Source organism: Colius striatus, chromosome 1 (assembly GCF_028858725.1).
Source record: "Colius striatus isolate bColStr4 chromosome 1, bColStr4.1.hap1, whole genome shotgun sequence".
Taxonomy (NCBI): Eukaryota; Metazoa; Chordata; class Aves; order Coliiformes; family Coliidae; genus Colius; species Colius striatus.
The window spans coordinates 109,799,270-109,817,018 of NC_084759.1; the positions used below are offsets into that span (position 1 = coordinate 109,799,270).

The following is a 17,749-nucleotide window of genomic DNA, read 5'->3' on the forward strand; positions in this document are numbered from 1 at the left end:
CAGCCAGGCAGTCTCTGATGTTGGGGGTTTACATTCTTGGTATTGATGTTTGAGGTTTCCTTTCGTATTTTTTCTTTCTTTTCCTCTTTGCGAGATGGGGTTTTTTTCAGTTTTCTGAGGATTCCTAGCTCATCCAAGCCAGCGGCTGCTAGTCTCTACGAGGGGCCTAGAAAGCATCTCTCTTACCAAATTCGGCCTGACTTCAAAAGAGATACAATATAATTATGCCCAGTGTGCAACACGGCATAAATAGAAGCTTCAAATTGTACCTTGTAGTCACTTGTGAACAAGTAGCTAGTTAAATTTACAAAGATACAAAGATCATTTCTATCTCTCATTGAAATATGGCCTAAATACAAGCAAGTGAAAGCAGGATGCACTCCCAGGGCTAATGGGTGGCCAGCATCACAGAGAGCTGGACTCTGCCCATCCTTGCAGATGGCATCCACAGGATGTAAAACACCAGCACAACTGGCCTTGCCTGGCTCAATTCACTCATATCTCTCTATGAAATGGACATGTTTTTTGATATGAACATACTGCATCATTGCATTTTGAAAAGGTGCCAGCGTGTGCAGGGCTCCGGAGCCATTTTGTCCTCCAAGCCACCACAACCCATAGCGAGGAAAGCCTGTGTCACTTCTGCAGAACAGCAAAGCATGCATATCCTCCTGCCTCAGCTTGAAACAGAAAGCTTGCCAGCCCCTAGCTATGCATGCCCCTCCTACCTACTGAGTGAGCCATGGGATTCAAACTTTTTGCTGCTTTAAGTTGTCCTCTAGCAACAGATCCCAAGGCAGATCAGAGGCAGCCATGGGAGAGGCATGCTATCCCAAGGCATATGCTATCCCAAGAAAAGGATGAGTGGTTTGAAGGCAGCTGTGGTCTGGAAGTTAACAAGGCTTTTCAGCCCCATATTGTAGACTTGCTCACTAACACAGTCCACAGAGCAATACAAAATTAAGCAGGTCTGCCTGGCAGCCACACTGGTGAAGCCTGGTTTCCTATAGGTCCAGGTTCTCCATCCAGCATGACAACTGCAGTGCCTCCCACGTTGCCCTAAGCCCCTTCCACTCCCTCGGCTCTCCCATGCCTGCCTCTGTAAAGCCAGGTGGCTGGACGTGGCAGCCTCAGGTAGCAAATATACGTGCTGACTGACTAGCCCAGTGTCAAAAGCAAAAGTGCTCCATTTTGTCCACAGCTCTGAGGAGACTAATAAGATCGCTGCAGCCAGCTACACAAAACCACGAGTACAGGTACATAACGAACAGGTTATGCTTGAGTCTCCTTTGTTTAGCTGAATTCATGTTGACCCCCTAGGTCAAAAGTAGTTGAGGTGGTGGTGAGTGGCAGGCTGAGCCAGGAAAATCACAACACTTGTCTTCTTATGAAGTCAAGCTTGTGATCAAATCAAGTGGTATTAAAGCAGTGCTCTGAAGGCAGCAGTGGAGAACCACACCGGTAACAGAATAAGCACACTTCAGCAGTAACCCAGCAAACGTTACTCAGGAAAACACTGGAAACTCAGCTGGAAAACCACAAGGAACTGATTTGTACTAACCACATCAAATCATTTAATTATGCTTTCACCTGAGGACCTCAACATGCTTTTCAAATTAGCCTTACTGAAACCAGGGCAGTTAAGCTTTTAAAGATAGCGAAATTGAGTCTTAAGGGAGAGCAAGAAAACACAACACAACAACTCAAAGAGAACCAGGAATCAGGGACATCTGAGAGTTGTAAGGGGTTTTGCTTTGTTTTGTGGGGTTTTTTTGAGCATTGGTTTTCTTTATTAAAAACAAACAAATAAAACCTCAATCAACCACCAAGAGCTTTTAAATGCACAAGGAAAAAAAAGCAAGAGGAGAGCCAAGGTGTGGTTAGGGGTACTTCCTCCTCAATGTTTTTTCATTGTATTTTTATTATTATTAAGAGGCAGCAGCAGCTAATACAAGGATTCATTCAGGGTGACAGTAGAGAGAAGAAACCCAGCATAAGGAAATGAAAATAAGAAAGGTGAAATCTGCAGTTTAAAATAAATAAATAAATCTTCCTGAGGAGATATTAGGAGTAATTTCTCCAGCAAGGTGTTAGGGTATTTATAAAAGAATCATACCACTTGACACAGTGATGTAAACTCTCACTTTGTAAGAAATCTCACATTGTTTTGCTCTTTTCAAGTGTGAATATAAGTTTTCATTTTCATTAAGAGAAATAATACATTTTAGACAATTATGAATTAGAAAAGCTTGAAAATGTGACTTAGCTGCACCTTAGAGCCTAAAACTCAGACTTCTCCCCCATCAAAATACAAGCAGCTCAATAGACTGCTGAGTGTTTTCAATAATAATACTATTAATACACTTCAGTATCAGAGCTTAGGCTGGGAGGAAGAAAGAGTATCTCAATGATTTCCCCCCCACACCCCCAATTCTTAAAAAAAGAAAGAAGAATGTTCATCCCCAGCAGGCCCAGGAACAGGATTGGTGGTAGCTATTTCCCAATAACATGAAGACAACTGGCAAGGTAAGAGTTATTGTGCATATAAGAAGTAAGGATTTATAGTCTTTTAAAAGCAAATGGAATTGAAGTTCTTGGAAAAAGGAGACCAAAAAAATTGTCACATTGCTGCCTGAAGGCTAATACATGGATAAAACAGTATTATTTTATTTAATAATTATTATATATTATGCCAGTCAATAGTGAAGTTATTAGTCACTGGTACTACTCCAGTGCTGCATACCATTCTGCAATATCTAGATAACACTGCTGAGCCTCTGCTTTCCCCTAGCCTCAGGGAAGGTTGCCTTTGTGGTCCTTCCACCCCAAAAGCTGCAAGGGAAGGCTGGACATCAGCTCCAACTCACTGCCAGGCAGAAGGCAAAGCCCAGCCCTTGTGAGCCACCAGGCACTGAATCTGAAAGAGGTGTCATTAGTGCCAAAAATGCCTGTGCTCAGGTACATGGTCTATATTCCAATGCAAGCTGGATAAAACCCTTTCTGTTCACTTCCCTGTGTTAACAAAAGACTGGCTAAAATCAGGAATTATAGAGATGAGAGACCACTGCAACCACCGCAAGCTGCCCAAATCTCACTGGCGCTTTATCCAAAAGCAAAAATAATATCATACTAGTTATTGATATTTTGGGGTAACAGTATTTTCAGAGGAGCAAATGGCACCGCTCATCACTATTCTGCTGACCCCTATCTCCTCCTGTTATTGATCACAGCTTCTCCCTCCGGCAGAAAGCCAGCAAATTATCACTTTGAATAAAGAGTTGAGGCCAGAGGTAAGGAAAAGGAATGAAGAGCTCTATAAGAAAGGGAGATTAATGGCAATAGTAGGCACACTGGGTGAACAGCAGTTGGGCCAGCGTGTTTTGATGTCTAGATAGGGAAAGGTCAGAGAAATAGAGTACACGGACTTCATTTAGAAGTGTGGATAGAGTCAGAAAAAGGCTTTGCATGACAGTGCCCCTAGAAATTCTCTCCTCCCCATCCCTCAGCTTTTTAAATAAGGCAAGCTTATCACAATCTAAATACAATAAAAATATACAAAAGAGCAGTCATGCTTATATGAGTTACTCTCACAACAAGCACGGCATGAGAGATGCAAACCACATGCAGTCGAGGAGCATGGAAAAAGATAAAGAGGAAGGAGTCTCTTCTCTAGCTTTTCTGGGCCCTACAGCTTGGAATTACATGAGGAATTATTTGCTTAGAGCATCGCTTTCTTTTCAATCTATTTGGTCTTTGCATCTCTAGGAACTACATAGCACAGTAAAAACTTCGGCAGTGCCTATCTCACAACGTGAGCGGGAGATCTCATACGTGCATTTTTACCAACAGTCAAAACCATACTGATGTTTCGGTTTACTCCAGTCAGATCACAAGAACTTTGTTAACAATGGACTGGAAATGAATGCCAACACTAGTTCAGCTGAACCAGCAGTTATTTTTCTCAATACAGACAAGGCCACAGTGGAGACATAAAGCCCTCCCTGCTGGGTTAAGAAAAGCTCTCTGCTAAACTTGACTCTTTATCTAAACATACGGGTGGAGGAAAGTGCATTTCAAGAATTACCTGCATTGGGAAGACTGCAAGATTTGATCTATGGTTCCTGAAACAGAATAGGTCAGGGAATTGAAGTGGTCCCCAAGTACAACTCAGTTGTGTTTAACACTGGTTAAGGTGCAGCTCATTATTTGTAAGGATAACATCTTTCATAAAGTAGACAAGGTCCACATTCAATAGGTTCTGTGCATCAATATGCCAGTCTTTCTTTGGACACAAGAAATCCTGGAACAGCTCTAATGCAAGGGGCTTCCCCACAAGCATTCCCTTTTCATGCTTACTGGTTATGCTTTTGACTGTACTATAAAAAAAAAAGCAGCAGGGTTTGCAGGTTTAACAGGAAATAAATGAAAACTAAAAAAAAAACCAAAAAACCAACCTCAAACCTACAGCACAGTCAAGCTGAGGATTAAAAAAAAATAACTACACACTGCCCTCTGGCTCATGTATTGCTACCACAGAGAGCTTGCCTGTAATCATCACTGCACACTGCTGGGACTGAGAACAGGTCAGTTATCAAAAGTTCTCCTAAGCCTATTTGACACAGTTAGTACTTGCAGGCAAAATTCATTCCTACATCACTTGACGGAGGAGCTGGATGACTTTAGAGACAGGAGAGACTGCAGAGTCTTGTCCCTGATCCAGCAGGGAATGACAGTTGCAGTGCCAGGACTAAATCCACAAGCATTAAAAATAATTTTTTGAGATGTTCACACAAAGATAATGGGTGTTAAATAAGCAACAATTTTCTCCAGTGAGCAAGCTGTAGCCACACCTGCAAACCATGCCATTCATGCAGTAGACTAATATGCTGAAAAGGAAAAGTCTCCTGTTTACAGTGTGGAAGCCCACAACTTTTATTGACAAAAAGTTGTGGACTGACAAGTCCTACATTGCTTCATTGCATTTCAATGCACTGTAGTGCCTTACAGTGAAGCCTGGCTTTGCTATAATTGGGTTCAACTCTGCTAATCCCCTTGGAATGCAGCAATTAATACTTATTTAGTGATAATTGCTGCATTCCAAGAGGATTAGTCCCTGCCCTGCACTTTTGCCAGCATTGCAAATGGAAAGACAAGTGTCTAACTACAAGTCTTACTTTGCAACTTCCAACAGCGAGACAAGAGAAGTTGGTCTCGTTACAACTGTTCCCCTCTGTGTGTGAAAATACTACTTTTCCAAGGAAAAAACACTTGACTGTCACTACTTCTTGTAGCTGCACTGTGCAAATAGAAACCCTGCCACATCCAACAAGAAAAAAACCCCAAAACAAAACAAAAACCAGACACCTGTGCAGAACCATAAAGACAAATACAGTCATGAGTATATCTTTCCTATGGAAGATGACAAACAGGCCCTGATACTGTGTAATAACAAATTTCTATTCATTATTTTGAGTTTTTTCCTGTTCCTGCCATAGTATTAAATTTTTCAGTGCAATGTAAGTTTTGGCAGCCTATAAAGGAGATATTAGGAGAAAGTTAAAATGTGCCTTCTCTGAATACTCAGCTTTGAGACTACTGCATCTGTAATGTCCAATTCTTTCCTCCTTAGTGAAGCCTTTATTATCCCCTCTATATTTTTTTTTCCATGCACTGGAGAGAACACTATATCATGTCTTAAGAAGCAAGCACAATACTACTTCTCCTTTAGGCTAGTAAAGCTACTCTCTTTCCAGGTGAATTTCCCTGATTAGACTGCAGTGAAAGCAGAAAAATTCTGGGACTTTACTACTAAACATACAGCCTGGAAATGCTGTTTTAAATTATTGAGCACCTTCAGTATTTTCTTGCATAGTTGTACAGACTATAATTGATCAGTAAGGTTAAATCTTTCATGAATATAAGTTTTGTGAAGCCAGATTTTTAAGACCTGTGACAAGTATAATAATTTCCTTTATTTTCTTCCCCCTCTTTATCCCTGACACATACCTCTTCTGCACTTTTCAAATGCTCATCTGTGGGAAAACTTAAATGAAATTTGTTTAAGCATTTGAAGCAAATCAAAAGTCCAATTCATGCTTCATTAGGCAACTGGTCTTGGCTGAATGAGACAATAGGAAAGAACTGTGTGAGGTTCTTATATACTGCAGGTTTATATGCAATTACTACTCATCTCTAAACAATTGCTTCATTTCAATCTAAAACCAGCTACTTTTTAATACTGGGTGACATTTAGTAGGTTTCATTGTCATAAGCCATTAGAGAAATACAAACTATCTTCAATGTTTTCTCATAAATGTACATTTGCATATGCAGTTACAAACACACCACCTAATATTTCTTGAAAGTCTGTCTTTCTCCGTATCTACACACAAGCATACTCTGCATGGCTTTGTCAAGTTACTCTCTGTTTGCAGCAGCTAGAAGTCAACTTGTTTTTAAAAAAGCATTCCTCTCATCCAAAGGTACTGAGTGATTTAGAACTATTTTACATTAATCCTGCTAACTGGTATCTATTTACATTTTTATAGATAAGAGGAGGAAAAAGTGTGCAAAATCAGTAAGGTTACAACCTGAGTCAAGAGCAGTAGCAAAACAAAGAAAGTAGTTCTAGATCTGTATGGGTATGTTGCAAATCTGCTGGGAAGAAAACTTATCTACACAAAAGTTACATAAGTCGACACATGCTTTATTTGATGATGCACTGGGGACATGGGATCATTCCTAAAGAATGTCCAATGAAGCAGCAAAATTAACAGATATTTATACTTAATATTTTTTGTTCTTTTTACTATGCATCTAAAGCCTGCTTATAATTGTTCATTAAGTTTGCCCTTTATCTTGATTGGTTGTTATTTTTACACATTACATCACTCTTATCAACTGGTCCCTTATTACATAAGTTATACATATTCATATACATTTCAAAATCACTTGGCCAACTAACTGATTTAAGCTATTGATTATTTGGTGTTCTGAACCAGAAAGTTACGGGGGTTCAGGACAGTGAACAGCCTAATGGTTAATGTAACAAACTCTTTTCTTCTTCCTCTGAAGCAATCATTCCCAACATGTTGGATGTTTTATGGCTTTCAGGTGCATGAATGTAAATAATCCCCTTTGTTACCACTCTTTTTGCCATTGTGGCTCATTTCTCATGTGTGTTCTTCTCTTTGGGAACAGCTTCACCAAGGAGGCCTAATTTTGCTTAGTTATGTTAACTTATAAAGAGTACAAAATTTAAGTGACTCTATCAAATAGTTATTTTTAACAGGTACACTGACAACATTATCAAAGTTGAGAGAAAGAGTATCTTCTCCCAACAAGACCCACAGCAGTTGTTGGATCTACCACTATAAATGGATCATCTTTTTGTTTAAACTGGAGAAAGAAGATGTAAAAGCAAGCCTAACAGCCACAGGAATCAGAAGCAAAGACGAATTGTTAAGGCTTTTCTAGCTAGGATATGAAAAGTTAGAGAAAAAAAAAATCCTCTGAACATTTGCTACAGCTATCAGGTTCTTTGATTAAAAAAAAAAACATCCACTAAACAACATAAAATTTCATCACTTCAGATACTAACTGAATACCTGGTCTCAGTCAGCCAGAAGACTCCAGGCAACCCACACAATTAACAAAGCTCAAATTTTTAAAAGGTGTAACTTCTGTATGTTTATTGTACATTAACCAAGTTTTGTTTCCTCTCTTGAGTTCCCAATTGTAATGGCACATTTAAGAGCTTCCTGGCTTCAAGGCAGACTACCTGTTTCAAATATAAATCCAACTGAGTAAAAAAACCAAAAAACTGACCAACGCAAGTGTCCAGAAGGCACATTACTCTCACCTTGCTTCCACAGAAAACCAAGCCATGAAGAACATTTAACACTACGCCCAGAATGAATGAGTCTTGCTCTCTAATCTTACTCCCCTATAATATTCAATACAGAAACTGAGGAAGCCTCTAGAAAAAAAAAAACTCTGGAACATCTTTCATACAAGGAAAGGCTGCAGGAACTGGGACTGTTTAGTCTAAAAAAGAGGAGACTGAGGGGAGATCTTATTAACATTTACAAATATCTAAAGGGTGGGTGTCAGGAGGTTGGAACATCCCTTTTTTCTATAGTAGCTAGCAATAGGACAAGGATTAATGGGATGATACTAGAACACAAAAAGTTCCACTTAAATGTAAGAAAAAACTATTTACTGTGAGGGTGAGGGAGCAGTGGCACAGGCTGCCCATAGGGGTTGTGGAGTCTCCTTCCTTGGAGGTCTTCAAGACCTGCCTGGACATGTTCCTATGTGACGTGATCTAGGTGACCTGCTTCTGCAGGGCGGTTGGACTAGATGATCTCTAGAGGTCCCTTCAATCCTACCATTCTATGATTCTATGATAAATTAAAAAAAGCAACCTTTAGGATCAACTACAAGAGTTTTGAACATCAGAGCTTCCCAGGAGAGAAAATAGAATTGTTGGGAAGCACCAAGGACCACCTGCTTCACCAGGGAAGGGAAGCTGGCAGGGTCAGCAGGGCAGCGGCCTCACCACCAAAATACACACTCCCACAGTACCTGGACAAGAAGAGCAGGCTGGGTGACAGCAATCAAGGTCAATCACAGTTGAGACAGGTTTCAGGTCAAGTCAGCAGAAGTAGCAAGGTAACAAGAGCTGAGCTGTAGCACAGCCTCCAGGCAACAAAGAAAACCTTCGAGACAGGCCTTTCCCAGCTCTGCCTCACCACCTGAACACCTGCACGCAGTCAGGACTGGTCTCCAGCACAGGCACCCCAAACCCTTGATGAGGGGCCGAGGAGCACTCAAGCAATCTACATCCAACAACGTTAATTAGCTGTTGGAAATTACAAATCAGAGTCAGGTGGTTTAGTTTAGCTAACAATAAGCCTAAGCAAAGCAGTCTCATGCTACCCAGTAGCCTCACTTTGGATTCTTACCATCTCTAAGTACTGAGAGAAACAAACACTCCTGAGCCTGAAAGTGGCTGCTCCCCATCCATGTTCCGAGGCATTCTACACCTGTCTCCATTTCCTTTACTAGAGTTTCTTAATTTAAAAACCTCTAAATCATTTTCATGGATATTACTTCTGAGCACTCCACAGCACAAAATGATTACAAGACACAAAAAATGATAAATGTTTCCTTTTAAGCAACTAGCAGGCTGCTGTGTTTATGAAGGAGAGCACTCATAATGTAAAGCACTGTAAAACCAGAATTTGTTCACATCATGCCCCGTGTTACATGCTTTTCTAGCATCTTTGAGTTATGATGAATTCAAGAACCAATTAAGTATTAAACGCAGATCAATCAACTCGAATCTAAGTCTATGGCACCCTCTTGTGTTCAAAAATAATATAACAGTTTATTTGATTTTGACTTTTGATTCAGGGTAGTTAGAAAAAAACTGCTGAAAACAAATTCATCCATTACATTATGATTAATACTTTTTTTATTAATCTAGTACTTCTATTTTATTGTGAAGATAACAGATACAATACTATATACCTAAGAAAGTAATTCTAGATAGAACTGAATAATGGATTAAGCCAGTACTTGACATATATAAACTCTATTCTGTAAGGATGTAGGATGTTTAATAACCTACTGAGCACCTGACATACATTGAAACACAGGAAAGAAATGGGAAATCGAGAAGTAGAAACACAAACATTTCAATAAGTAAGTTTAGTAGACAAGGGAAAAGAATGACTATATCATCAGAGAAACAGGCTGCGATTATCCAAGTTAGATTCCCAGCTAACAAATATCCTGTGTCTTAGTGAGGTGCCTAGGATCATCACGTGTCTCAGATTCCTACTGATTAATGGAGACAGGTAACTTCCTGTGTATGAAGAGTGACTTCACTGCTATTTAGAATATGCTGAGGTACACATCAAGCATGCCATGGTGTAAGATATACATAATCAAAAGTCAAAACCTTGATTCACTGTTTATAGCTGTATGAGTTTCTTATACTCAGCCTCTTCTATTCTAAGCTGCAATATTACTACTGGATATTAGGAGAAAAGGAAACATGCTCACAAGCAAATTCCTGACTGAGCCTTGTACAACAAAGGTAAACACGGGGGTAAGAAAAGAAAGTGAGGAAAACCAGGACCAAAACGACGACTTTTTTGAGTTACTGATATTAACCTTTACACACCTAATACTAAGGCAGAAAAAGAGAGAAATGTTTAATATGACTTATACCCTGGTGCATTTTAAATTCTCCTTCCACATACAAAAATATCTTTATGCAAGCACTCAATGAGATATATTCATAAAATTGCAGATAGTTCTTCTCTGATTAACCCTTAGCTCTAGCTCCATATGCAGAGCTCAATCATCCTGCTCTTCAACACTTCCCAAAAGGAACCATCTGTCTGGGGTCCTCCTAAATTTCAAATTTAAAGACGTTTGGATAATCTAAGATTGTGCCAATAAAATGCAGTTGTATTACAAAACTGTTTAAGATGAATTGTTACCAAAAAAGCCTTTCTACTCCCAATCTGAAAAGACTTGGGACTTGATACTAATGGGAACATCAAATCCAACATGACAACCAGAAAAAAACCATGCTTTATTCTGTAGCAAATCCTCAAATCAAAGTGTCTCTTTCAAAGGTATTGTACTGGTTTTGCCTGGAACAGGGTTAATGTTTTGCCCAGCAGTTTGGCGCTACACTTCGAATCCTGATGAGAACAGTGTTGATAATGCACCAATATTTGTAGGTACTGTTTACACAATGTCAAGACATTTTTCTCACTCTGCCCCACCAGTGAGAAGTCTATGGGTGCACAAGGAGTTGGGGTGACACACAGCTAGAACAGTTGATCCCAGCTGGCCAAAAGGATATCCCAGACCAAATCACATCAAGCTCAGCACTAAAAGCTGGTGATACAGTAATTTAGAAATGTAGAAGCCCTAGCCAGAAGAAATAATTGAATAGGGCTTCTTTGTATTCATTTTCACAAACTCCACTGTTAACTATTTCATGTCTGTTGCACAGTATCAGATGCAGAAAAAGAAATGGAAACACGAAGATGCTTATTTCATCCCAGGAGAGAAAGCCAGATGTAATAGAAGTGTTTCACCACTTACTTTAGCAAGCACGAAAGACTTCAGAGTGACAATGAACAAGAGTGCTGAAGAGAAAGTGCTTATCTGAAAGACAGTGTGAGGGAGAGGAGTCTTGAATGAGCAATAAAAAACACCTGACACCACTTACCAAAAAATATTTTAATATTAACAAAAGCCCAGCATCATCAGTTTCACATATCAAGAGTTATGGAGTGATGTAATGCATTCAGGTGTCTCATGCTAAGGATAGAGTCCATACCAGAGGATCATTTGAGTTCCCACAGTTGTTATGCCTTATATCAAAATATTCTCCCATTTCATACTTAATGTCAATGTTATCTGTTCAACAGAAATTATTCCTATATTGCAAGGGGTTCTTTTGATCCTAAATTAATTTTAAAACAGTAGATACAGTAACAAGTACTCTTTTTCCTCCCTTGTGGAAAAGGAAAACTTCTTAAGTTACATCAAAAATACTTTCACAAATCATTCCAGTATTTGAGACAAGTAACAACAACAAGTAAATAAAACATTAAGATGTAAAGATGTGATGAATTCTACTGTTCTCTATACAAGTCTGCCTCCAAGAAGTCTAAATTCTTGCATTTTTTACGGATAACTAGGTAGTATTTGTTTATTGTAAAAATCAACTTGTTTATGAATGCTTTTGGATATTTGTGAACACATTGGAGAGGAAAGTGGATGTGAAAAGTTAATTTTTTTGTTGTGGTTGTGTGCAGCTTATTTTAGCATAGAATCAATTATGCACACTTTACATTAATTTTCACTCTCTATAAGTTATGAATCATTTGTCTTATACTGCATTGCTCCCTTCTCACTTCTAGGCTGCTAACCCAAAAATCATTCTGTACGACTTCCAAAACAAAAAATCTGCTCAGTTCTCCCGTTGAGGGTAACAAAAGCTGGAACACCGCCACTTGATCAGAGTAACAAAGCTGAAGATTTCAGAATCCTAATCAGAAAACATTTACCCTTTACAACGTTCTCACTGAATTTATGAGCCATTACTCCTCTTATACTCAAGTATACTCATTACCACCCTGCTTCTATTAAAAAGAGTCAGGGTATATAGCTACTGTCAGTTCAAGAGTTAACATGAACTTATCATGAGGTATACATAGTTTGCATGAACGTGGTTGTATTCTATAGCACATTAAATACAGGTAGCAAACTCAAAAACTGGCTCAAACAAGTGAGTGTATTGGCGTGCAAAGAAAATTCTCAACAAAACTGGGCAACCTGGCACACCTTTTGCCATTGTAATACAAATGATGCTTTCCATTCTGCAGTCAGCTGAGACATCCTGTTGTACTTTGCCATAAAGATTCAAACTAAACTGGTATTAAAAAGAAAGTAAGATTGGAGAGTGCTCCAACAGGTATTACTTAAGGCACTGAAAGGTTTAGAAGTAGATTAATCCTTTAGTTACCAGTAAACCTGGCATTTCTGAATGCAGACTGTCAACAGACTGACATCTTTCCAGAATCACATCCAATGAATTGAATTTAGTTATGGCTTATGCATGAAGATTTTTGAGAATGACACAATTCAAGTTGTGCTAGTTAGTGAGAATTTACATTTGCTTCAAAAAGGTTATACAATACAAGGGGTTTGATTTTTTTATATTAATTGAGCTCTATAACACATAGACAAAAATAAATCTTTTATGAAACAGCCAAAATAATTCATTTCTGTATCACCATCATCAGTGGTCTTCTTCCACCTACAAGGAGTGAGAATAAGAGTGAAATTGAATGTATAAATGCTGACTGTGCTAAAATATATTTGAAAGTTTTCAAGACTTATTTTTTTATATACACAATAGAACCCTTTCTCTATAGTTCAATATCATAATGATAAACTTAAAAGCAATTTTGTTTTGAAAATAATAAGCAATATGGCTGGATTCGACTAATATTATGCATTAATATAATGCATAAGCCCTGAGTAGTCTCACTGCTTTTAACTATCAGACCAAAACATCATCTGTCTTAAAATTAATTCCCACAAAGGACAGTGACTCCGCCCACTCTACATGAGTTCTTGCTTCCCCCAAAAATATAATTATTAACAAGCATTAACTGATAATTAATCATAGATAGTTCTAGAGACACTATACTTGATACTGTTAAGTAAGTGGATCCCCTATTCAAACATTCAGTCACTGGAACCAGTAGACTACTTGGGGAAAAGACATAAATGCATATAAAAAAAAAAAAAGAGGCAGATAATATATATTGTCAAAAATAAGGAGAAGATTTAACATGAGCGTTAAGCATGCAAAACTCAAGTACTTACTAAGGCTTGACGCTGTAATATTCTTCTGGTGTCACAATTTTCAATCCACCAAAGTAGTCCAGAACCCAAATATTGGTGATGTTGAATTTGGCAAAGAACCAATTATGATCCTTAGGCCAACTTTCCATTTCAGGGTGGCGACTGAATAATGCTTTTTTTGCCAAGTCTGCTTCTGAATCATTCACCTGAAAAATAACCAGCAAAACATTACTGTAAGATGCAGTCATGTGAAGACAAGTTTTAGCTAAGAAAAAAATCTAAACCACTGCTGACTGCAGTGTGATCTTCTCAGTTTAGTCTGATCTTGGTCTGAAGCACTCATTAATGTGTCAGTCCACCCATCTTTAGTGTGCTGTATAACTGCACGAGGCAGACAAAACCTCCAAGGTAGTTGACTTTAGTATTAAATAGAAAGAGTGTTTTTAAAGTAAGTGTGAGCAAGATAGTACCTCATCAACAGAAGAATAAATATTTCAGCAAATCACAAAACAGTGAAGTATGGATTCTCACTGAATTATTGCAGTGCAATAATTTGGGTGTAACATTACCTCCTTTGTACTTGCTCACTCAGATCCATTCATATTCAGACATATGTAAACACACACATACAAAGAGGATAACGTAACAGCACTTAATACACAATGTGCAAGGGTTTAAAGGGTTAAATCAACAAGTTAGAGCTCTGGGCACCATACAAGAGGAACTAATTAAAATACAGAATTCCATTATTGATGAGAAACTCATGAAAGCAATTAGAGGATTGCCGGAGTGTAACGTAGAAATATCTGAGGTGTGAAAACACCAAATAAGAATTTAGACTGTCATATAAGAGACATCATCTATCATTATCATCCTCATCCTCTATCATTATCCTCAATAATGGGATTAAGATCTTCAATGAATCACATGTGCAGTTCTAAATTCCTTCTATGGAGCAACAAAGTACTGGAGCTGGAAAGTATATTGCCCTGGCAGAAATGCCATCAGATAATACAATGCACTTTTTAATACCTGTAACTTTATAACTCAGGTTACTATTGACTTCAATAAAGTTTCATAAGTGCATATATCATACTGCATGGACCAAATAATTTAACTGAGCAGAAGAAATGGGAAAATATCCTACTTTGTTCACCAGAATATTGTCTTAGTTTTCTTAGCTTCAAAACAGGTCGAGAAGAATGAGGAAGGCTGCCTTCATTACAAAATTGCCCTCCCAAGCTCCTTGCTAAAGACATGCCAGCAGAGCTCCTGCAAGTACCAAGCCAAAACTTCATTCTCCTCATACAAACCACAGGCTAGCCTTCTGGTGTCGGCACATAACATTTCTTCACATATTTTTGCACAGAAATGCTAACCCTTCTCTTCTCCATCCACTGGACAATTCTATTTGATACATGCAATCTTGTGGGGTGTCAATTTTCAGCTGCTTACCTTTACAATACTCCCACAGAAAATTATGTGGGCACAGAGAGGATTCTGGGGATCATATCTGTGCTTCTTGCAGTAAGGAGTCTGTGCCAAAGACACAGTTAAGGAGGCATTTGAATTGATCTGAAATGCAAGTAGTAAGATAAGAGATTTACATACCTTTTTGAGAAAAATGTCATACTCACCATATTTTCAGCTCTTGGTATTTTATTCAGTTCAGTATTACTGTTACAAGAACAAAGCTGTCATCTTTTCTTAACAATATCTGCAAGATTACTTAAACTAGCTCTGAATCTGAAGGAAAACCCAGTTTAGAAGTGTGATGAAGTTTGTTGGCATAAAATGAAAACCTCACTAAACAGCACTCCTTAAAACTCTGAATGCAATATACAGCCTAGCTACTTCACATCCAAATGTTGATGTATTCTAATTTACATAAACTCAGGGCAGAACAGAAGACAAGGACATACAGTGAACTTCACTAAGTTAATTCTGGTGGAAGGACAAAGGGTTACTGAAGTGATTTTCAAAACTACTCATAAAATTAGTTAAAACAACCTCCCTCCCCACCTCACCCCACCCCCCATCAAAACAAACTTCTAGCTGCGCTCAAACTGGTTAGCTCTTTTGAAGTCTAAAGTGAATATTAAAAGCTGGGTTTAAAGAATCTAGAACATTTAAGTAAGACATCTAACTGGAAGCATTAAAGTATCTGTATCCCATTCCTTTTCTACAACTCATTTGGTGAACACAGCTTGAAAAGTACTGGTGCAACACAGGATTACCTACTGCTGAATGTCACATACTAAATTTCATTACCTCATAGCAGAAAAAGTTCACGTGCTTTGAGAAATTCTATTGAAAGAGCTCATCTCAAAAAGAAACTCCCCCCAAACCCACTTAAAAACTGTGCAGAGTGCCGCTGAATTGATGAAACAGGATCAACCACCTGACAGATAGGAAGTACAAAAAAGCTGACTCATGATTATTCAGCACTGTCTCCTATCACGTGTCCCACGTGACTGTCACGCGCCAATGTTTTTGCCGTGTAACAGCAGGAGGAGGGTCTGTCAAGGAGCCTTCTGGAGGAAAATGTTCGTTAGCTGTTTATCCCACAACTTTTATGTTCTTCTGACAACAAAAGGTTGTAGCTGGAGTGGAGAAGGAAATACTATGCCAAGTTAAATTAGGCTTTCTACAGCACTTAGATGCATAAACTATTTTAATGTAACGAACTAAAACCTGTCAGGGAAACAAGCTGAAAAAGGTTTACGGTAGAACAAAGTCTGAAACTGTTCTGTTATTTAAGTATTGTGTTTGTTTTACTAATACTGAAATAGTTACTGGAACAAAGAAAAAGTTTTCTAATAAAAGAGGCATATGATTGCTATCTCCTTAATTTTTTAGCCAACTCTCTCTTGACCACAGGTGAGCAAAAGACTTGAGACAAGGCCAATAACCACACTCAGAGCCTCGGCACGCCTTTTGTGGTGTGCCTACCTTTATGGTGAGCTCCAGAGATTTAATTACTTTCCTTCTGTAGCCTGTACAAGAGCCCTCTTTGCTAAGTCCCCCACTGCCAACTTCCAGTCCTTTTGGCATTTTATGGTGAACTTTTCCCGTTTCAGTGGCCCGACATTTCTCTGTTCACCACTTCCAGAAGCTTCAGCCACTTCCTCTACCCAAGTAAGGAAAAAGTTACCCAAAAAACTGCTTATCAATTTTTTCAGACCGCGATCAGCAGGAACTTCTCAGGAGGACTACTGAGTGTCAACCCAGAGACCACAGCTTACGTGTTCAAGGGTTAGCGATTGTCCCTAAGGCTCACAAGTGTCGTGACATCCATGGAACAGTCTGCTAGTGCCACTAAGTTACCTTCACAAGATGCTGGCATAAACCCTGTCACCGACAAAAGAAATTGCAACCACCGCTTGCCACCGAGGTGAAAGTGAAAAACAGGGCATGGCGTTAATAACTTGCATGGTCGTAAGCTTTAAGCGTCCTATGCCGCGGTCGCTCTCACTCCCTGGGGCCCGCACACACCGCTGCCAGAGCCGCTTTGGCAGGACACCCCCCTACCCCGTGTGCCGGCTGAGGGGGCGCCCGCCCCGCCGCGTCCGCTCACCTCCAGGTCCTGCACGGAGATCTCCATGTCGGTCAGGTAAAGGTAGGGGACGCCGCTGCCGCCGGAGGGCCCGGGGGGGCCGTCACTGAGGGAAAAGATGTTGGCGAAGGGATGCCCGCGCAGCCCCTCCTGCGCGGAGAGGGTGGCGAGCGCGCCCCAGTCGCAGTTGTGCAGCACGAAGCGCGCCATGCGCGCCGCCTCCTCCGGCGGCGGGATGGCCCCGCCGGTCGCCAGCAGTGCCAGCGTGGCCGCGCACAGCAGAACCAGCCCGGACATCCCGCACCCGCCGCACACCGGTACCCACTGCCCCGCACCCACACCACTTCTCTCGACGGACCCTGCCCCGCGCGGGGAGGGGCGGGGCCTTCTGCCCTCCACCAATCGGAACAGGATTGCGCCGCACTCCTTCACCAATGAGAGGGCGCCTACGACATCCTTGCCAGTGGAAAACTAGCCGGCCCACCGCAGCCAATAGGCTCGCGTTTCCTTCTCTCCTTCAGCCAATGGGAGCTGCCGAGAGGCGGGGGGCAATCAGCGCGGCTTTCGTCGGCTGTAAACATCTCTGACAGCTCTGCGGGGACGGGGGGCGGAGCCACTGGTAACCCAGCACCCAATGGAAAGCCCCCTACAGAACCCTGCACCAATCACTTTAGGCGGGAGGCCGGCAGGAGCCTCTGGCGCCCGCCGCTGGCCTGCGCCGTGTGCCGTGCGGGCCTCTGGGCGGCGGGGGGCGCTGGCGCGGCGCGGCCTGGGGGGCGCGGGGTC

The 17,749-nt window shown here is 40.4% G+C and overlaps 2 protein-coding genes across 2 annotated transcripts in view; both read right to left on the minus strand.

Moving 5' to 3' along the window:
- Window positions 1-129, minus strand: part of CD247 (CD247 molecule) — a gene marked incomplete at its 5' end in the record, with an annotated part of 54,649 nt that extends 54,520 nt beyond the window's left edge. The window contains 1 exon segment of the mRNA XM_010197162.2: window positions 1-129. Coding sequence (XP_010195464.2) covers window positions 1-129 — 129 coding nt within the window.
- Window positions 130-11,253: 11,124 nt separating this feature from the next.
- CREG1 (cellular repressor of E1A stimulated genes 1) lies at window positions 11,254-17,367 on the minus strand. Its single transcript, XM_062003080.1, has 4 exons — window positions 16,985-17,367; window positions 14,863-14,982; window positions 13,429-13,613; window positions 11,254-12,853 (listed from the first exon to the last, which is right to left on the minus strand). Coding segments are annotated over exons 1-4 (582 nt in total). The 5' UTR covers window positions 17,261-17,367; the 3' UTR covers window positions 11,254-12,852.
- Between the last annotated feature and the right edge of the window lie 382 nt (window positions 17,368-17,749).